Genomic DNA, 22,460 nt, shown 5'->3' on the forward strand with positions numbered 1-22,460 from the left:
ACACACACACACACACACACCTAAATGCACAGTGACTACACACAGACACTCTATTCCTAAACCCTATCCACTTAACTTTAATTCACCTGGACTGATTTCATTTGCTGAGGTATATTGCATCGACATAACATGTAGGCCTACAAATCTCCCGATGAAACATCATGGGAATGAAATAAGTATGTGTTTGATGAAAAGGAAGAATCACTGAGAGATAGAAATTGGTTGTGACAAGTTCCAGTCATCCCAGATAGCACATTTGGTTCATTGGAAGTTGTGGGAACGTACATTTCTGGTTTCACATTGGTTCTGGGAATGAAGCCATACGTTTTCTTACCGGTAAAACATAATGTTTTTTAAACGTTCTGACAACAAAAGTGAAAATGTCACCTGTTCTGGTTTCAGGGAGGTTTTGAGAACGTTTTACTATGGTTCCCTTAAAGTTTTCCTGGGAGATTTGATTAACTTTCTGAGAATGAAATGTATAGGTTATTTGAAGAGAACATGTTTCAATAAGACTTGTAATAACACTCCTAGCTTAGTTTGGGTTAACTGATTTGAACACCAAACAGACAGGACACATGGAAAAGCATTTGCTTGGGCAAACACATTTCTTTTTTATTGTAGCTCTGCATTAATGAGATTTGAACTTATAAACTTCTGATTTCTATACATGGAATTAGTCCACTTCACCACCAGGATGGAGCTAGCATGTCATTTTTTTACTCATAGAAATCTGTTCATTTTAGACTATTCAAACAGACCCAATTTCAAAGGAAACAAGCACTCATTAAGATCAGGTGTGGGCAATTAATGGGTGAGGCCAACACACCTGAATACACTTAAAGGAAAGGTTGCACGATATATAGTCCACAAATCTGATAACATAGATTGATTATATTCCATCTAAATGGTCTTAATGCAAAAGTTTATATATATTTAAAAATTATACACTTCTATTTTTGCAATTTGAATTACATTTATAAAAACTCCTATACCAAATATACACTGCGGCTTTGATGTCAAGAAAGGAACAGCCTGCTCTTGGCTTCGGCGATGTAGGCCAATCGGGCAAGTAGGTACTAAAGTGACGAAACAGTTTTGTCATGTTATGTTGCTAGTAGATGATAAAAACTAAGGTAACCTAGTGGTTAGAGTGTTGGGCCAGTAACCAAAAGGTTGCTGGATTGAATCCCCAAGGTAAAAATCTGTGGTTTTGCCCCTGAGCAAGGCAGTTAACCCACTGTTCCCTGGGAGCCACAGACGTGGATGTCGATTATGGCAGCCCCCTGCACCTCTCAGATTCAGAGGGGTTGGGTTAAATGCATTCAGTTGTACAACTGACTAGGTATCTCCCTTTCCCATCTAAGTGCACCGGGTCATGCAAAATGAACTGGCCCACTTAGATCTATCTAGCATGGTGTTTGGGGATGGAATGAGCAAGCAATCTACAACAACTGCATATTTAGCAGAAATACTTATTGGATTAATGTCATTGTTTCTTTCAAAGTATGTCTTTATTTTTGTTAACTTGCCTAATCTTTATTGGCCAATATAACTTGAAGGATATCGTGATAGCCAATGTCTGTGTCCATTATACCTGGATTTACTGTTACTGCTGCTAGTAACGTTAGCACTCAGAAATATGTGTTTATATTTAGGTGCAGGAGCTCCACGATACTTTGGAGCTAATGTTCTATAACAGGAACATACTGCAATTTGAATTACATTCAGTATAATTTTTTGTTTTACCCCCTTTTCGTGTTATCCAATTGTTAGTAGTTACTGTCTTGTCTCATCGCTACAACTCCCGTACGGGCTCGGGAGAGACAAAGGTCGAAAGCCATGCGTCCTCCGAAACACACCCAACCAAGCTGCACTGCTTCTTAACACCAGGAAGCCAGCCGCACCAATGTGTCGGAGGAAACACCATGCACTGCGCCCGGCCCACCTCAGGAGTCGCTAGTGCGCGATGAGACAAGGATATTCCTACCGCCCAAACCCTCCCTAACCCGGACGATGCTAGGCCAATTGCGCATTGCCCCACGGACCTCCCGGTCACGGCCGGCTGTGACAGAGCCTGGGCGTGAACCCAGAGTCTCTGGACCACTGCGCCACATATTTCTTTGAGTTGCTCAATTGAACCATGAGGAAACCTGTAGGAAACGTTATGCTGAAGTACTGAAATTCCCACAAAAGAAAAATAGGGTTCTCAGAACGTTATGTGCTAGCTGGGTATCCTGCGGAATTCCCAGAACATGGTGGGGAGGTTGTATGCAAAATAACCATAGCACAACACTCTCACCAAGCTCTAAGAAACATGGTTCTCAGAACGTTATGTGCTAGCTGGGGTGGCTCCTTCAAGTTTAGCCTATGCGTCAACTTGGTGAATCACAAGGAGGATAAAGAAATAAAGGAAGAGAGGGATAGGAGGGGGACAGAAACTTTCTCCCTCCTTACAAAAACCATCCGCAGTCAGTCTGTCACACAGACCATACGCCCGTCAAGTCTACGGACCGTCAACGTCAGCCAGGCGGATTTGGTGCGCACACCTCGGCTTGGATATACAGGGACCCACCGATGGAATTCGGTGTTATCGATATTTTTTTTATCAACTCACACATTTTTCATTAGAGAAGGTGTGAATTCCACGTACCTAGGATTCAGAAATGTATTTTCTTCAATAGAATATATTTAAAATTGGATTAATCAAGGAGAAATGAAAGTTGAATAGGTTAAACTAACAAAAGAGGATACGAATTCATCATTACGCAATTTGGCAAGTTGTCTTTGGATAAAGCCTTGCTGATTTAATCAGTGTGAACTGAAAGGAAATAAAGTCATTTGCCAAAAATAAAAATGCATTTTGGAGGTAAGTCCCAGTAAAAATGATCAAAGCTTAATATCTTCCACATTAACAGTCTTGTAAAAATATGTATTTATTTATTATAATGATGATTCATGTGATTAGGATAATAATGATTTACCAATGGCTTTTACAAATTAATATTTTACAAACCACACTAGTGGTATTTCTGTTATTTCATCATTTTGAAATTTCCACAGTAGGAGTTCCCAGTATGTTGTGTATTTTGGATAATAATATGACTAAGGTGAAATTGCACTTCATTTTCTCTACTACCAAACTCAAATTTCTAAGTAAATTTCAATGAATATATGAATCCTGAATATTTTCAGATAATAGCAGAAATCCCTCCCCAATTGACAATTGTAATAACATATTAAAAGATAACAAATATGTAAAGCACATTTATCTGAGAATACAGAAGAAACAGAGTAGCTTAACTTTTGTCTGCAGATATCATATATATTGATACTCAAAATGTAAACAAATACTGAGATCAAATGTTATAACATAACCAAAATCCCTTTGAGAATTTCCCTGTTCTATTAAAAAAGGGATTTTTCAGTGTAGGACATTGAGGAGGCAATTTGATCTAAATGTAAGTTTTCACAAGCTTGGAAATGACAAATGTTTTTTTAAATTAGCGCTAGTGTGGGTGTGTGTGTGTGTGTGTGTGAATGGGAAGTTTCCTTCATTGTAAAAAATGGCTTCGGTTGAGAGGTGCAAGATGGAGCTAAAGCCCTTGTCTAGTTAGCTGGCACTGATATGAGAAAGTACATTGTTCACGTTAGTCAGGGTGTGAGAACACACATACATACACCTGCCCCTTGGGACAGCCTATGCGGCTGCTGTTCCATGTCTGTGAATGGGGGGGTAAAAGAGAGGGAGGTTAAACATTGTGTGACAAAATTATGCTAAACGTCTTCTCACTGTCAACTGCGTTAATTTTCAGCAAACTTAACATGTGTAAATATTTCTATGAACATAACAAGATTCAACAACTGAGACATAAACTGAACGAGTTCCACAGACATGTGACTAACAGAAATGGAATAATGTGTCAGTCAGTAACAGTCAGCATCTCGTGTGGCCACCAGCTGCATTAAGTACTGCAGTGCATCTCCTCCTCATGGACTGCACCAGATTTGCCCGATCTTGCTGTGAGATGTTACCCCACTCTTCCACCAAGGCACCTGCAAGTTCCCGGACATTTCTGGGTGGAATGGCCCTAGTCCTCACCCTCCGATCCAACAGGTCCAGACGTGCTCAATGGGATTGAGATCCGGGCTATTCGCTGGCCATGGCAGAACGCTGATATTCCAGTCTTGCACGAAATCACGCACAGAACGAGTAGTATGGCTGGTGGCATTGTCATGCTGGAGGGTCATGTCAGGATGAGCCTGCAGGAAGGATAACACATGAGGGAGGAGGATGTCTTCCCTGTAATGCACAGTGTTGAGATTGCCAGCAATGACAACAAGCTCAGTCCGGTGATGCTGTGACACACCGCCCCAGACAATGACGGACCCTCCACCTCTAAATCGATCCCGCTCCAGAGTACAGGCCTCGGTGTAACGCCTATTCTTTCGACGATAAACACGAATCCGACCATCACCCCTGGTGAGACAAAAACGCGACTCGTCAGTGAAGAGCACTTTTTGTCAGTCCTGTCTGGTCCAGCGACGGTGGGTTTGTGCCCATAGGCGACGTTGTTGCCTTACAACAGGCCTACAAGCCCTCAGTCCACCCTGTCTTAGGCTATTGCGGACAGTCTGAGCACTGATGGAGGGATTCTGCATTCCTGGTGTAACTCGGGCAGTTGTTGTTGCCATCCTGTACCTGTCCCACAGGTGTGATGTTCGGATGTACCGATCCTGTGCAGGTGTTACACGTGGTCTTACACTGCGAGGCCGATCAGTTGTCCGTCCTGTCTCCCTGTAGTGCTGTCTTAGACGTCTCACAGTACGGACATTGCAATTTATTGCCCTGGCCACATCTGCAGTCCTCATGCCTCCTTGCAGCATGCCTAAGGCACATTCACGCAGATGAGCAGGGACCCTGGGCATCTTTCTTTTGGTGTTTTTCAGAGTCAGTAGAAAGGGCTCTTTAGTGTCCTAAGTTTTCATAACTGTGACCTTAATTGCCTACCGTCTGTAAGCTGTTAGTGTCTTAACGACTGTTCCACAGGTGCATGTTCATGAATTGTGTATGGTTCATTGAACAAGCATGGGAAACGGTGTTTAAACCCTTTACAGTGAAGATCTGAGTTTATAAGCTCTAAAACAAAAGAATAATAGGCTGAAGATTTCCTCTCTCTCCCTGCCTCTCTCTCTCTCTCCCTGCCTCTCTCTCTCTCTCTCCCTGCCTCTCTCTATCTCTCTCTTTCTCTCTCTCTCTCTCTCTGCCTCTCTCTCTCTCTCTCTCTCTCTCTCACTGCCTCTCTCTCTCCCTGCCTCTCTCTCTCTCCCTGCCTCTCTCTCTCTCTCTCTCTCCTCTCTCTCTCTCTCTCTCCCTGACTCTCTCTCTCTCTCTTACTCTCTCCCTGCCTCTCTCTCTCTCCCTGCCTCTCTCTCCCTGCCTCTCTTTCTCCCACTGTCTTTTTTTCCTCCTCTCTCCATGTCTCTCTCTCTCCCTGACTCTCTCTCTCTCCCTGCCTCTCTCTCGCCCCCTGCCTCTCTCTCTCTCCCTCTCTCTCTTGTTCTCTTTCTTTATTTCTCTCTCTCTCTCTCTCTCTCTCTCTCTCTCTCTCTTTCTCTCTCCCTGTCCCTCTCTCTCTCTCTCTCCCTGCCTCTCTCTCGCTCCCTGCCTCTGTCTCTCTTTCTCTCTCTCTCTCTCTCTTTCTCTCTCTCTTCCTGCCTCTCTATCCCCGTGCCTCTCTCTCTCCCACTGTCTTTTTCCCCTCCTCTCTCCCACGCTTTCAGGTGGTCTTCAATAAAGCAATAAGGTTAAAACAACAACCCCCCCATACAAATTATCCAATATTAGTTATATAACTAAACCACTTAATATGACCAAGTTTCCCAGATTTGAGCATATAAAGAATATAAACCAAGTTCAAACAGACTGACCATATTGCCTTTGACTTCTTTCTTTCTTTCTTTCTGTCTGTCTGACTGTTTGTGTGTTTTTCTCTCTGACACATACACACCGGCATGTTATGGCTGTGAGGCTGAATTAGTGTCGGTGTGTTTTAGATAACAGTGTTTGTGTCCGTGTGGAAAGCAGAGCACATCCACTCTGTTGAAGGGTTCAAACCCACCCTTGGATCTAGAGCAGAGAGACAGAAGAATACAGGAGAAAGAATACAGCGCCATCCTTGACTCTTTGTGTGTGAGAGAGTGGGAGAGAGACATTGAGGTAGAAAGAGTGAGAGAAAGGGGGATTGAGTAAGAGAAGGAGAAAGTGGTGGTGCAGGATTAATACAGTACAGGTTCCCTATTGACAGGAGTTAGCGTGAGAGGGAGAGGGGGAATGATATAAAATGAGTTGGTCACGCTTTGAACAGTTACACATGCTGTTTACATTTTTCCCAAATGAACATGACCCTTCACTTCATCTCTCTCTCTGCCTTTCCCTTATTCTCTCTCATCCAAGTCCTTTACTCCTTCTCCTCCTCTCTGTGTTTCTCTCTACATCCCTCTCTTTATGTCTGTCTGTCTCTCACGTTCTCCCCCATCCCCCCTTTCTCTCCCTCTCTCCTTCTCAATGTTTTTCTAAAGCAGACAGACCGGATACATTGAATGGAAGGCTCTTGTATTTTTGTTGTTGCAGATTTCTTTTTTAAGCGTAACCTGGGGGTTTGGATAGGGAGTTAGGTTTCTCATTTACCTTCCCCTGCTCTGCCTAAGTCTGAATGTCTGAAAAAAGGAAGGAAGAATGGAATGAGGTATAGTAGATGAAGGGGATGAGGTGTGCTAATTAGAGAGGGGAAGAAAGAGAGAGACCAAAAGGTGAACATCGAAGAAGAGAAAGAAAGGGATATGGAGAGAGCTAATATGGATCATTAGCGGTGGATGGAAAGCAGAGAGGACGAAGTGTGTAATAAAATCAACAGAAAGTAAGAAAGAATTAAAGACAGATTTCTCTGGGAAGGAGAGGGAATAAACAAATGGGGAGAGGAAGATAATTAAATCAAAGAGAGAAACACAAAAATAAAAAGAGTGAACGTTGAGTTTGTTGGAAGTAGCACAGAGAGGGTTTTGTTGTAATCATTCAATTGTATTGTATGTTTTATGCCTCTCTATCTCCCCTTTGGTTTTCTGTCATTGATGTTCTTTGGCAATCCAGGGTCCGTTCCATGCCAAGTAGATCAATTTGAATTTCAATATGAACTCCAAGAAGATATCTCTAGGGATAAGAGATGGAGAGAGTGTGAGTGTGAGTGTGAGTGTGTGTGTGTGTGTGCATATGCTTAAGCACATGTAAGTGTGTTTCAAAAGATTGGCACATTGGTCCTTGTGTGTGTGTGCATATGTGCGTGTGTGTGTGCATGTATGCACGTGTGTGTGTGTGTGTGTGTGTGTGTTGAGTTAGTGAAGGAATGCACATTTGATTGAGTACATAAATCTGTGCTCTAACTGTACACAGACACACAACATCGACCTGACCCCCCCCCCCCCCCCCCCCCCCCCGGCCTATACGCATGTTACTGTCCAGCCAGGGTACCAGTGAGTGTGCACAAAGCTGCCTTACTTTATGGTGAAATATCCTAGTGGTTAGAGCGTTGGACTAGTAACCGGAAGGTTGCAAGTTCCTATCCCCGAGCTGACAAGGTACATATCTGTCGTTCTGCTCCTGAACAGGCAGTTAACCCACTGTTCCTAAGCCGTCTTTGAAAATAAGAATTTGTTCTTAACCGACTTGCCTAGTTAAATAAAGGTAAAAAATAAATAAAATTATGTGCAACGTGGAGTGCCTGGACAGTTTATAATGTGGAGTGCCCTTAGCCGTGGTATATTGGCCAAATCCCTGAGGTGCCCCATTGCTATTATAAACTGGTTACCAATGTAATTAGAACAGTAAAAATAAATGTTTTGTCATACCCAGGGTATACGGTCTCATATACCACGGCTTTCAGCCAATCAGCATTCTGGGCTCGAACCACCCAGTTTATAATGTAGAATGTAGCACCGCTTCCAATCCAAGTGCCAATGCCGTTTAGCAAACTCCGAGCAGGATTATGGTCAGAAGACATGAAAATAGAGTTCTTTGGCCACGCACACGAGTGGTGGGTTTGTCATTGAAAAACAGAAGCATATACAGAATAGCAGCTCATACCCACTGTAAAATATGGCTTGTTGATGTTATGGGGCTATTTTGCTTCCACTGGTCCTGGGGCCCTTGTTAAGGTCAACTGCATCATCAACTTTAAGAAATAAATTTTTGCCCAAAACCTGGCTCCCTCAGCTAGGAGGCAAGGGGATCTTCCATCAAGACAATAACCCCAAACACAAAATACACAAATAAATGGTTAATTGACCACAAAATCAACAGTCTCCAGACTTGAACCCATTGAAAACTTGTGGTTTGAATTGAAGAGGGCAGTCCATAAGCAGAGATGAAGGATATCAAAGATCTGTAAAAATTCTGTATGGAGAAATGGTCTAAGACCCCTCCCAATGTGTTCTCCGACTCAAAAAACATTAAAAAAAGGCTCAATATGTCAATATCCTCGCAATGCTGGAGTACTGAAAACAGGCTGCCAGTCATTTACAACCTTATCGTTTTTAGATTTGTTTTATTAGTTAAATAAAATAGTCTCTGAGCAACTCTATTAGTATAAAATAAAAAACCCACTTAGCATACAATATGTGTTTATATTATTTATTTTACAGTCTTTTTTTGCTAATCTTTATCAAGGGTGCTAATCATTTTGGACATGATGGTAGCTGATAGCAAGTCTTCTGTAGTCTGTAGAATCTGTACCCCAGCCCCGAGACCAGCCTGTGCCCTGACATAAACTTTGAACCCTAACCCCAATGTTCAACCTTGACTGACCACAGACTCTTAACCTCAAATCAAGCACCATGAACATTGTCCTACAGCTGGCAGCCATAATATTGTGCAAAGTTTGACATTTACATCTGCAATCAAACCATAGATTAACATAGATAATCAAACATGGTTTAGAGAATGGAGAACTGTGTGTATAGGCACACACACACATATGCAGGCACACACACACATATGCAGGCACACACACACAGGTCACGGGGAACCTCTGTTGTAATGTGATCATGCCTGTGAGAATGTTCTGGCTTCAACCTGGCCTGTGGAGTTTGTTCTTAGTGCCAGGTACTGCTCCCTGCTCCCTGCTCAGAAGACTGAGGGTTTGGGCTTTACGTTATCGTAACATTTACCATCCACAGTAAAACTGTCTCATTCTACAGAAGACGCTTGTGCATCAAAACGGCATTCTGCCAGACTGCGTTGTGTTTTGCATTAAAACACATGCAATGTGAAGTGTCCCAGGTGTGTGTTAGGAGGTTACCTAGATTAGTTATGGTTCTCTGCAGTATTCTTCGATGTTCCAAGGGAGAGTTGTTGAGCTGTTGCCATTCGTTCTAAATATTAAGGTGTGTCGGGCATTGAGCTTTTGTGATTGAAAGGAGTTGACATGTTTTTGCTATAACTGTTAAACTGATTCAGATGAAAGGTGTTGAGGTGTGTTAAGGAGTAATATGTTGAAAGTGATGACGTTGAGAAATGGGTTCTATAGTGGACAAAGTCCTGACATGTTTGGTTAGTCCTGAGCAGAACAAGGTGTCTGCATAAATGTTTGTGAGTTGTTCAAGAGCTCCACTTAAGTCTTTCACTCCCTGGGGGCAAACTGATGGAGGGAAGAATGAGGGAGTGATAGAGAGAGAGAGAGAGCACTAATCAGGGTTAATAAGCTGCTGTTATTTTGGCCTGGGGCGAAAAACAGAACACTTCTAAAGACGAGAAGAAAGAGAGGGGGGGGGGGGGGGTAAAGGAGGAGAAGGAGAGGGGGGGTAAAGGAGGAGAAGGAGAGGGGGGTAAAGGAGGAGAAAGAGAGGGGGGGTAAAGGAGGAGAAGGAGGGGGGGTAAAGGAGGAGAAGGAGAGGGGGGGTAAAGGAGGAGAAGGAGAGGGGGGTAAAGGAGGAGAAAGAGGGGGGGTAAAGGAGGAGAAGGAGGGGGGGTAAAGGAGGAAAAGGTGAGGGGGGGTAAAGGAGGAGAAGGAGAGGGGGGTAAAGGAGGAGAAAGAGGGGGGGTAAAGGAGGAGAAGGAGAGGGGGGTAAAGGAGGAGAAGGAGAGGGGGGGTAAAGGAGGAGAAGGAGGGGGGGTAAAGGAGGAGAAGGAGAGGGGGGTAAAGGAGGAGAAGGAGAGGGGGGGTAAAGGAGGAGAAGGAGAGGGGGGGTAAAGGAGGAGAAGGAGAGGGGGGTAAAGGAGGAGAAGGAGAGGGGGGGTAAAGGAGGAGAAGGAGAGGGGGGGTAAAGGAGGAGAAGGAGAGGGGGGGTAAAGGAGGAGAAGGAGAGGGGGGGGTAAAGGAGGAGAAGGAGAGGGGGGGGGGTAAAGGAGGAGAAGGAGAGGGGGGGTAAAGGAGGAAAAGGTGAGGGGGGGTAAAGGAGGAGAAGGAGAGGAAATGGGGAAAACAATCAACAACCTGAAAACTTTCTACAAATAGATGGAGGGACTGAAAGGAAGAGAGGAAATGAGAAACATCGAGGGATATTGCAGGAGTAAGAAAGACAGGAGAGAATAAGTGGAGGAGGAGTTGAAAGAGAGAAAGGAGAGAGATGGATTGGATAGAGAGAGAAAGAAGGGGATGGATGGGGGAACAGAGAGATGGTCACATCCTGTACAGAACATATTTCACACCTGGTGAACAGCAACATGTTTAAAACTCATAATTACACAGACCCTTGCCCTGTCTGCCTGTCAGCCTGGAAGACCGAGAGAGACCGGGACCATGAATATAAGCGTGGTGGAGGAATGGAAAAAAGAGAGAGTATAGTGAGGATGAAACGGTTCTTGGAAAGCAAAGGGCAAAGGAGAATAGGAGAGAGATAACAGATGTGTGTGTGTGTGGCAACAAGATGGAGAAAGGGGGAGATAGAGATTAAAGGATGCATAAAAGGAGAGCATTTGGGAAGTTATGACAGCTGAGTCCTGGGGGACAGACAGACAGGGGAAAATTATTTTCTGTGTGTTCTGTGTCTCTCATTGGCCCTATGGGACAGGGAAGTGGATAGGCACTGAGCTCTCTACCATTGACATAGATCATTTGGCCACCATTTTCCCTGTGTGAAGCTGGAAGAGAGGGCCTTAAAAAGGGTCAACGTATGCATAAACTCATGTAAACAGGCACACACGCTTAACCTTAAACACACACATGCACACCAATGTATCCACACCGATGTGCAGCATTTCAAATACAAACAACAAAATCATGCACGTATATGTACGCAAATTCACAAGCATTCGCATACCAACGTAAACACTAATAAGAGACAAAGTTATGCATTCAAAACAAACGCACACAAATAAACATGTTGATGACAATAAAGTAAGCCAGATATATACCTCTGCTGTGTGTGTGTGTGTGTGTGTGTGTGTGTGTGTGTGTGTGTGTGTGTGTGTGTGTGTGTGTGTGTGTGTGTGTGTGTCAGAGAGGAGTGGATTGAACAGCAGTGAGACCATTCGTCTGACTCTTTGAAGCTTTGAGTGAAGTTTTATTTGAGACCAAAGGAAACATTTGACAGCCAGAACCTCTAGAATTGGATTGAAACCGAGAGGTTTTATTGCCAGTTAGATTACTTAGATTTGCCAATACATTCAAACAAAACCATCACCATAGAGACAAAGAAATAAACAGCCTTGTGTAGTTTTAATCTTCAACAAATACTGATCTTTCCTTTGATTGCTTTCTCCCCCAGTCCATCACATCCAGCTCACACTGCTATTGTCTGCAGCCGTGGCATCGGTCCAGGTCCCAGAGCCCTACATCAGCCTGTCTAATGAGAGAACTTCGATTGAGAGGACGTATGAGCTGACCAAGTACCTGGAGCATCAGCTGAGAGAGATAAAGGACACCTATGTGAGTACTGTACTGTTATACATATGCTGTGTTGAAGCACTTATGTTGGAGCATGTCAATGTTTCTTTCCACAAGTGTTTGAATTCACCACATATTTGAGAAGCCTGGTTCCATTCTGTTTCTGCTCCAGCCAACCCGTTGGTCTTTGCTATGGGGAGTTTGCTAACACAGAAACAGACTGGCACCCAGACTTGTGTTTGAGCATAACCAATCCCTGTCTGAATTCACATGTTGGATGAAATATTTCTTCTCTCCCTCCCACTCCCTCTTTCCATGCTCTGCTCTTCCTCCATCTCCTCCCCTCTTCCCTCCCTTAGCTATCCTACCTGGGCCCTCCGTTCAGTGATCCAGACTTCTCCCCTCCACGTCCCAACAGCACGACCCTGTCCCTGCCCAGCGCCGCCACCCGTCTGGAGCTGTGGCGGGGATTGGAGAACCGTGCCAGGCTGACCCAGAACCATAGGGCTTACTCTGTCCTGCTGGGAGCGGTGAGGGAGTTGGCCCGCTCCACCCTCTGTCCCTACCTCCAGAGCTCCCTGCTGCACTTCTCTACAGGCCTGGACAGTCTGTTGGGGTCTATATCAAGCCTCATGAACACTCAGGGGTATGCCCTGCCTCCTGCTGGGATCGAGGCGCAGTACCCGCAGAGAGACACGGGGGGCGACAGAGAGGCAATGGGGCGCAGACCATCTCCACTGATGAGTCGGGGTCTCTATAAGGCAGGGGTGGGGGCGGAGGTGGGGCTAATGACGCATCCTCTTGGTGATCAGAGGGGTACTGGGACCACCAGAGGGGCAGTGAGAGGAGAAAAGGAGGAGAGCACCAGGAGAGAAATGACAGAGAGAAAGAGGGAGAGAGAGAAAGATAGAGGGAGGGGGAGGGAGGGTAGGAGAGCGGAGGTAACTAGGGCTGTGGTTAGGAGCGTGGGGTCGAGGCAGGAGGAGAGAGGGGAGCGCGGGAGGAAAGGGAGGAAGAGAGAGGCAGAAGATTGGGAGGGGGCCACTGAAGACAGGGAAGAGGAGGAAGAGTTGGAGAGAAAGGGAGGGAAGGACAGAAGGGGGAGGAGGCTGCTGAGTGTTTCAGAGGAAGGAGAGAGAACAGTTAAGCAGGGTCCACTGGACTCTGACGCCAGAGTCATTCTGTCCTTTTCAGACAGACAAACCTTCCCCCAACAACAACTCCTAAACAACAATAACAACAACAACAACAACCTCTACAGCTACAACTTCAACTATCACCCCCAAAATAAGGACAGAGCCGGGGGGGATTCAGAAAACAGGGCGACAGAGGAGGAACAATACATCATCCGAGAGTCTGCATCCCTCCTCTCCTCTTCTTCATCCTTCCATCCCCAGCGCCGATCCCCTCGCTCCTTATTCTCCCCCTCTCTCCACCCCCCCCTCTCACCCCTCTCCCTCTTCTACCCGTTTGGCACAGGGCCAGGGGAGGGACACACCCTGTTGTCAGAACCAGTTCCCCTGTCATTGAGGAGGGGCCCCCCCTTGCTGCCGCCCCCTCCCCTGCCACCTCTTCTGTCCTCCTCCCCACTGCTGGCGGTGCACCCGGCGCTGAACGACTTCTCCAGAAAGGTTGAGGGCTTCTGGGTACTGAGGGAACTGCAGAGCTGGCTATGGCGCTCCGCCAAGGACTTCAACCGCCTCAAGAAGAGACTCCGAGTCTGACAGACTGATAGAGGAGGGTGGACACACACTGTCTCTCTCTCTCTCTCTCACACACACACACACACACACAGTCTGAGAAACTGAGAGAACACACACAGAGACATACTCACACATAGAACCTGAGAGTGGGCACAAACACACACACATTTTCACACAGACAGTGTTGGAATACCTACCTAGCGCTGAACCACAGAAAAGTGGCTTTCTGGCCTGCCATCAGCCTGAGCACACATTGGCACATCTGGGGATGGGAAATAATCAATTGTCTGCCTCTCAGTCTGTGGACAATATCAGCACTGTCACCAATGACATGACATCATGACCTAGCAGGTCATTGATCTGCCGTTGGAACTTATTTACTGGTTGTAACGCCTCACATACTGGACATAAAGGTGGTGATCAAGCAGATAGACAGTCATGTCATTGACTGAGAGCTGATTCAGAACAGCAGTGAATCACTAGACATTCATCTTCGCCTAGGGAGGAAGAGAGAGTTATGAATGGAGAGAGACAGAGGGAAGAAGAGGAAGGAGAAATGGCAGGATGGAGAGAGGGTAGAAAGAGAGTGAGTGGGAGAAAGGGGGTGTCTGAGTCAGGGGCTGACAGTTGGAGTCTGGGCGGTGGGGGTTGCTGAGTAATCAGAAATCTGCAGACACTTACAGTAAACACTGCATAGACACCCACCGGACACACACAGTACAGACCCATTTCCAGGCGTACCAGTCATTTGTGATTTGGCCAACTGTTTTTACAGTGAGTTGTTGACACTTTTAGCTTTGGAATGGGCATCTCAGCTTTTCCCTCCGCTTGTTTCAGCCAAATGCAACACAAAAGCCCCTAAGCTTGGCATAGTGGGGTTTTCTATCAACTGCCTTGTGTCATTACACAAGGACCTGTACAGTAATGTCCAACAGTGTGTATGTATAGAGTTTAAGATTAGATTATAGCTGTGATATTTATTGAACAAGATGTTGTATTTATTTTCTCGTGTGAATACTGTCCTACGTCATGTTGGAGATGGAAGAGAATCAAATATGAGTTGTTGTACTGAGATGAATGCTATTGGTCATTTAGGGAGGGGTGTTTGGGGAGTGAGGTTGTTTTTGAACATTATGGCTTTGACTGTGTTGGTTTGGGTGAGGGGTACAACTGAAAGATGTGGAAGGGGGTGCGTTTCCCAAAACAAAGAGCGACTCACATTCATCACAAACAAGAGGGGAATGAAAGTTTTATTTGTCTGTCTTGACAAAATTTACGATGTCTCTTTTCCTTTCATCTCTCCCCTTCCCCCCCATCCCTCACTACTCCCTTTCTGTTCTCCATCCTATTATCTCACGCATCTCGCCTTCCCAAAAATATCCCTCGAACCTGCCTCGTAACAGACAGAGCTTGGGAGCGTAAACACACAGGTACAAACACAACCCGTAAACACGTCCACCTTCACCCCCTCTGTTTCTTTCCGTTGCTCTCTCTCTCTTTAACTCTCTCTTCCATTTCCCTCACACAGTTTCTCACTCTCTATCTCTCCCCCCCCCCCCCCCCCCCTCTCTCGTTTTCCCTCAGGCTGGAAATTAAGGGATCAATGAAGGTCCCACTCTTCACCTCAGCTACACACCTACACTGTGCACAACCATTTCCCTACCCACTACACACACAGATACACAGGGCCGGCTCTAGCCTTTTGGGGGCCCTTTTAGTGTCCCCCCTCTTGACAGAGAAATGTACATTTTCAGGTTCATTTCCTGCAATATTTCTCCATGGGCGGAAATAAACTTTTTATATTTTATAAAAAAATGTCCTGCAATTCTACCTATTTTGCCATGGCTTATGCCATGTTATGGACATCTGAGTGAGAGTTACTAACAAACCTGGAGGTCACAGCCAAACCATCATCCCAGACACCCTGGACACACTCAAATTCGGTGTTCCGCCGGGAACAGATCTACTGATGACTCATTTGCACTTCATATTGCTCTCTCTATTCCACTCCCACCTGGGCAAGAAGAACACCTATGTGAGAATGCTGTTCATTGACTACAGCTCAGCGTTCAACACCATGGTGCCCTCCAAGCTACACCAGTAAGCTAAGGACACTGGGACTGAATGCCTCCCTCTGTAACTGGATCCTGGACTGATGCGAAGCCCCCAGGTGGTGAGGGTAGGCAACAATACATCCACCACACTGACCCTCAACACGGGGGCCCCTCAGGGGTGCGTGCTTAGTCACCTCCTGCACTCCCTGTTCATCCACGAATGCATGGCCACGCACGACTCCAACACCATTATTAAGTTTTCCGATGACATGATGGGGGTAGGCCTGATCACTGACGACGATGAGACAGCCTATAGGGAGGAGGTCAGAGACCTGGCAGTGTGGTGCCAGAACAACAACCTCTCCCTCAACGTCAGCAAGACAAAGGAGCTGATCGTGAACTACGGAAAACGGAGGGCCAAGCATGCCCCCATTCATATCGACAGGGCCATAGTGGAGCAGGTCGAGAGCTTCAAGTTCCTCTGTGTCCACATCACTAAGGAATTATCATGTTCCACACACGCCAACACAGTGTCATGAAGAGGACACTACAACACCGCTTCCCCCTCAGGAGGCTGAAAACATTTGTCATGAGCCCTCAGATCCTCAAAAAGATATACAGCTGCACCATTGAGAGCATCTTGACTGGCTGCATCACCATTTTGTACAGCTGCTTGGTATCTGACTGCAAGGGTAGTGGGTACTGCCCAGTACATCACTGGGGCCAAACTCCCTGCCATTCAGGACCTCTATACCAAGCAGTGTCAGAGGAAGATCCTAAAAATTGTCAAAGACTCCAGCCACCCCAGTCATAGACTGTTATCTCTGCTACTCTCTGCTAAACTGAACAAGTTCCACAGACATGTGACAAACAGAAATGGAATAATGTGTCCCAGAACAAAGGGGGGGGGGGGGGGGGGGTCAAAATCAAAAGTAACAGTCAGTATCTGGTGTATTTGCACCAGCTGCATTAAGTACTACAGTGCATCTCCTCTTCATGGACTGCACCAGATTTGCCCGTTCTTGCTGTGAGATGTTACCCCACTCTTCCACCAAGGCACCTGCAAGTTCCCGGACATTTCTGGGGGGGGAATGGCCCTAGCCCTCACCGGGAGAGATCCAGGCTCTTTGCTGGCCATGGCAGAACACTGACATTCCTGTCTTGCAGGAAATCACGCACAGAATGAGCAGTATGGCTGGTGGCATTGTTATGCTGGAGGGTCATGTCAGGATCAGCCTGCAGGAAGAGTACCACATGAGGGAGGAAGATGTCTTCCCTGTAACTTACAGCGTTGAGATTGCCTGCAATGACAACCAGCTCAGTCCGATGATGCTGTGACACACTGCCCCAGACCATGACGGACCCTCCACTTCCAAATCGATCCCGCTCCAGAGTACAGGCCTCGGTGTAACGCTTGTTACTTCGACGATAAACGTGAATCCGACCATCACCCCTGGTGAGACAAAACCGCGACTCGTTACTGAAGAGCACTTTTTCCAGTCCTGTCTGGTCCAGGACGGTGGGTTTGTGCCCATAGGCGACGTTGCTGCCGGTGATGTCTGGTAAGGACCTGCCTTACAACAGGCCTACAAGCCCTCAGTCCAGCCTCTCTCATCCTATTGTGGACAGTCTGACCACTGATGGAGGGATTGTGTGTTCCTGGTGTAACTCAGGCAGTTGTTGCCATCCTGTACCTGTCCCGCAGGTGTGATGTTCGGATGTACTGATCCTGTGCATGTGCTGTTACACATGGTCTGCCACTGCGAAGATGATCAACTGTTCGTCTTGTCTCCCTGTGGCGCTGTCTTGGGCGTCTCACAGTACGGACATTGCAATTTATTGCCCTGGCCACATCTGCAGTCCTCATGCCTCCTTGCAGCATGCCTAAGGCACGTTCACACAGATGAGCAGGGACCCTGGGCATCTTTCTTTTGGTGTTTTTCAGAGTCAGTAGAAAGGGCTCTTTAGTGTCCTAAGTTTTCATAACTGTGACCTTAATTGCCTAGCGTCTGTAAGCTGTTAGTGTCTTAACAACCGTTCCACAGGTGCATGTTCATGAATAGTTTATGGTTCATTGAACAAGCATGGGAAACAGTTTAAACCCTTTACAATGAAGATCTGTGAAGTTAAGTGTTTATTTAATTATCTGCATTGACCGTTTTTGACTCCTCACATACACTGCTGCTAGTGTTTACTATCTGTCACTATATTCCTAGTTATATGTATCTACCTCAATTACCCCGTACACCTGCACATCAACTGGTACCGGTGTATATAGCCATGTTAACGTTAGTTATGTGTATCTATTATTACTTATTACCTAATTATGATCTATTATTACTTGTATTATTATTACGTGTTACTTTTCTACTATTTCTCTGTTTTCTTTCTCTCTGCATTGTTGGGAAAGGCCCGTAAGTAAACATTTCCCTTTTAAGTTTACAATTGTTGTTTACGAAGCATGTGACAAATAAAATTGTATTTGACACACACATATACACACACACACACACACTGACATTCAAACTCCCAACCCAACCAGAGAGAGAGAGGGAAAGGGAGCTGTAATGGTTCAGTAGGAAGTGACTTATCCTTGGTTGCTTGTCAATGCTGACACATGGTCATACACACTCTGACTCAGTAACTATGAGTGAAAGGGTTAACTCTGAGACAGCACACACACACAGCGCAGTGTGTTTTTTACATTTGGTAAAAGACATCAAAGGGGCCGCCACCAGTGGTCAACAAAGACCGCTTTGTGCCAGCGTGTGTGTTTGTGCATGTGTGCGTGCACGCGTGCATGTGTTTGACCCTGTGTGGCTTGTATGCGCCCCACTCGTGTGAATCATCCTAGGCGCATGTGTCATAAGTGGGTATGAACGAGGCTCCCCCTTCACAACTATGCCATTTCTACACTCTCTCTCCTGCAACACACACTCACACAGCCTCAATATTTCTCTCGGTATTTCCTCTGTATGGAGTAGATGGATGATGTAACTGGTGAGTGTTACCCAATGGTTCGTCTGACCAGTGGCATTTTTTTTGTTATTTATGTATTAAGTTCCATTCCCTAAGGCTCCCTGTAGCAGTCTGTATTAAGTTCCATTCCCTAAGGCTCCCTGTAGCAGTCTGTATTAAGTTCCATTCCCTAAGGCTCCCTGTAGCAGTCTGTATTAAGTTCCATTCCCTAAGGCTCCCTGTAGCAGTCTGTATTAAGTTCCATTCCCTAAGGCTCCCTGTAGCAGTCTGTATTAAGTTCCATTCCCTAAGGCTCCCTGTAGCAGTCTGTATTAAGTTCCATTCCCTAAGGCTCCCTGTAGCAGTCTGTATTAAGTTCCATTCCCTAAGGCTCCCTGTAGCAGTCTGTATTAAGTTCCATTCCCTAAGGCTCCCTGTAGCAGTCTGTATTAAGTTCCATTCCCTAAGGCTCCCTGTAGCAGTCTGTATTAAGTTCCATTCCCTAAGGCTCCCTGTAGCAGTCTGTATTAAGTTCCATTCCCTAAGGCTCCCTGTAGCAGTCTGTATTAAGTTCCATTCCCTAAGGCTCCCTGTAGCAGTCTGTATTAAGTTCCATTCCCTAAGGCTCCCTGTAGCAGTCTGTATTAAGTTCCATTCCCTAAGGCTCCCTGTAGCAGTCTGTATTAAGTTCCATTCCCTAAGGCTCCCTGTAGCAGTCTGTATTAAGTTCCATTCCCTAAGGCTCCCTGTAGCAGTCTGTATTAAGTTCCATTCCCTAAGGCTCCCTGTAGCAGTCTGTATTAAGTTCCATTCCCTAAGGCTCCCTGTAGCAGTCTGTATTAAGTTCCATTCCCTAAGGCTCCCTGTAGCAGTCTGTATTAAGTTCCATTCCCTAAGGCTCCCTGTAGCAGTCTGTATTAAGTTCCATTCCCTAAGGCTCCCTGTAGCAGTCTGTATTAAGTTCCATTCCCTAAGGCTCCCTGTAGCAGTCTGTATTAAGTTCCATTCCCTAAGGCTCCCTGTAGCAGTCTGTATTAAGTTCCATTCCCTAAGGCTCCCTGTAGCAGTCTGTATTAAGTTCCATTCCCTAAGGCTCCCTGTAGCAGTCTGTATTAAGTTCCATTCCCTAAGGCTACCTGTAGCAGTCTGTAATAAGTTCCATTCCCTAAGGCTCCCTGTAGCAGTCTGTAATAAGTTCCATTCCCTAAGGCTCCCTGTAGTAGTCTGTATTAAGTTCCATTCCTTAAGGCTCCCTGTAGTAGTCTGTATTACGTTCCATTCCCTAAGGCTCCCTGTAGCAGTCTGTAATAAGTTCCATTCCCTAAGGCTCCCTGTAGCAGTCTGTAATAAGTTCCATTCCCTAAGGCTCCCTGTAGCAGTCTGTATTAAGTTCCATTCCCTAAGGCTCCCTGTAGCAGTCTGTATTAAGTTCCATTCCCTAAGGCTCCCTGTAGCAGTCTGTATTAAGTTCCATTCCCTAAGGCTCCCTGTAGCAGTCTGTATTAAGTTCCATTCCCTAAGGCTCCCTGTAGCAGTCTGTATTAAGTTCCATTCCATAAGGCTCCCTGTAGCAGTCTGTATTAAGTTCCATTCCCTAAGGCTCCCTGTAGCAGTCTGTATTAAGTTCCATTCCCTAAGGCTCCCTGTAGCAGTCTGTATTAAGTTCCATTCCCTAAGGCTCCCTGTAGCAGTCTGTATTAAGTTCCATTCCCTAAGGCTCCCTGTAGCAGTCTGTATTAAGTTCCATTCCCTAAGGCTCCCTGTAGCAGTCTGTATTAAGTTCCATTCCCTAAGGCTCCCTGTACCAGTCTGTATTAAGTTCCATTCCATAAGGCTCCCTGTAGCAGTCTGTATTAAGTTCCATTCCCTAAGGCTCCCTGTAGCAGTCTGTATTAAGTTCCATTCCCTAAGGCTCCCTGTAGCAGTCTGTATTAAGTTCCATTCCCTAAGGCTCCCTGTAGCAGTCTGTATTAAGTTCCATTCCCTAAGGCTCCCTGTAGCAGTCTGTATTAAGTTCCATTCCCTAAGGCTCCCTGTAGCAGTCTGTATTAAGTTCCATTCCCTAAGGCTCCCTGTAGCAGTCTGTATTAAGTTCCATTCCCTAAGGCTCCCTGTAGCAGTCTGTATTAAGTTCCATTCCATAAGGCTCCCTGTAGCAGTCTGTATTAAGTTCCATTCCCTAAGGCTCCCTGTAGCAGTCTGTATTAAGTTCCATTCCCTAAGGCTCCCTGTAGCAGTCTGTATTAAGTTCCATTCCATAAGGCTCCCTGTAGCAGTCTGTATTAAGTTCCATTCCCTAAGGCTCCCTGTAGCAGTCTGTATTAAGTTCCATTCCCTAAGGCTCCCTGTAGCAGTCTGTATTAAGTTCCATTCCCTAAGGCTCCCTGTAGCAGTCTGTATTAAGTTCCCTTCCATAAGGCTCCCTGTAGCAGTCTGTATTAAGTTCCATTCCCTAAGGCTCCCTGTAGCAGTCTGTATTAAGTTCCATTCCCTAAGGCTACCTGTAGCAGTCTGTAATAAGTTCCATTCCCTAAGGCTCCCTGTAGCAGTCTGTAATAAGTTCCATTCCCTAAGGCTCCCTGTAGCAGTCTGTATTAAGTTCCATTCCCTAAGGCTCCCTGTAGCAGTCTGTATTAAGTTCCATTCCCTAAGGCTCCCTGTAGCAGTCTGTATTAAGTTCCATTCCCTAAGGCTCCCTGTAGCAGTCTGTATTAAGTTCCATTCCCTAAGGCTCCCTGTAGCAGTCTGTATTAAGTTCCATTCCCTAAGGCTCCCTGTAGCAGTCTGTATTAAGTTCCATTCCCTAAGGCTCCCTGTAGCAGTCTGTATTAAGTTCCATTCCATAAGGCTCCCTGTAGCAGTCTGTATTAAGTTCCATTCCCTAAGGCTCCCTGTAGCAGTCTGTATTAAGTTCCATTCCCTAAGGCTCCCTGTAGCAGTCTGTATTAAGTTCCATTCCATAAGGCTCCCTGTAGCAGTCTGTATTAAGTTCCATTCCCTAAGGCTCCCTGTAGCAGTCTGTATTAAGTTCCATTCCCTAAGGCTCCCTGTAGCAGTCTGTATTAAGTGCCATTCCCTAAGGCTCCCTGTAGCAGTCTGTATTAAGTTCCCTTCCATAAGGCTCCCTGTAGCAGTCTGTATTAAGTTCCATTCCCTAAGGCTCCCTGTAGCAGTCTGTAATAAGTTCCATTCCCTAAGGCTCCCTGTAGCAGTCTGTATTAAGTTCCATTCCCTAAGGCTCCCTGTAGCAGTCTGTATTAAGTTCCATTCCCTAAGGCTCCCTGTAGCAGTCTGTATTAAGTTCCATTCCCTAAGGCTCCCTGTAGCAGTCTGTATTAAGTTCCATTCCATAAGGCTCCCTGTAGCAGTCTGTATTCAGTTCCATTCCCTAAGGCTCCCTGTAGCAGTCTGGGAAAGCCCTGTCCAGATGAGTGGCAGTCTGTGACCTAATGGAAGAGTTATGGCCTACAGAGTTGTTGACATATAAGTCCTCTTGTTAAGAATTTTTATTTGCACTGAGAGGCAACGCTGTCTCTCTGTCCTTCTCTCTCCTTACACACAGATGCTCGTTCCTAAGTACAAATCTGACCCCCCCCCCCCCCCCCTCGGTCTCTCTCCCTCTCTGTCACTCTTTCAATCTCTTCCCCATATGTCCCCTTCAATCCCTTTCTTTTTCAGTCCATCTATCCGAACGTTAACCAGCCTGTCAGTCATTTTATCCTTCTGACTCCATTTCACCACAAATCTTTCATTACCATCACTTTTTAACTCTAATACCCCCTTATTCTCTTCCTCTTTTTATTATTATATATATTTTTTAATTTAACCTTTATTAAATAGGCAAGTCAGTTAAGAACAAATTCTTA

At 45.8% G+C, this 22,460-nt stretch overlaps 1 protein-coding gene across 1 annotated transcript; it reads left to right on the forward strand.

Annotated features, from left to right (window-relative positions):
- The first annotated feature begins 2,287 nt into the window (after positions 1-2,287).
- clcf1 (cardiotrophin like cytokine factor 1) lies at positions 2,288-14,656 on the forward strand. The gene is made up of 3 exons (XM_036942972.2): positions 2,288-2,869; positions 11,761-11,921; positions 12,239-14,656. The coding sequence occupies exons 1-3, from the start codon at positions 2,857-2,859 to the stop codon at positions 13,601-13,603; spliced, it is 1,539 nt and encodes a 512-aa protein (XP_036798867.2). The 5' UTR covers positions 2,288-2,856; the 3' UTR covers positions 13,604-14,656.
- The last annotated feature ends 7,804 nt before the right edge of the window (positions 14,657-22,460 follow it).

The sequence above is a fragment of the Oncorhynchus mykiss genome, chromosome 14 (genome assembly GCF_057628025.1).
Source record: "Oncorhynchus mykiss isolate SJ-2025 chromosome 14, ASM5762802v1, whole genome shotgun sequence".
Taxonomy (NCBI): Eukaryota; Metazoa; Chordata; class Actinopteri; order Salmoniformes; family Salmonidae; genus Oncorhynchus; species Oncorhynchus mykiss.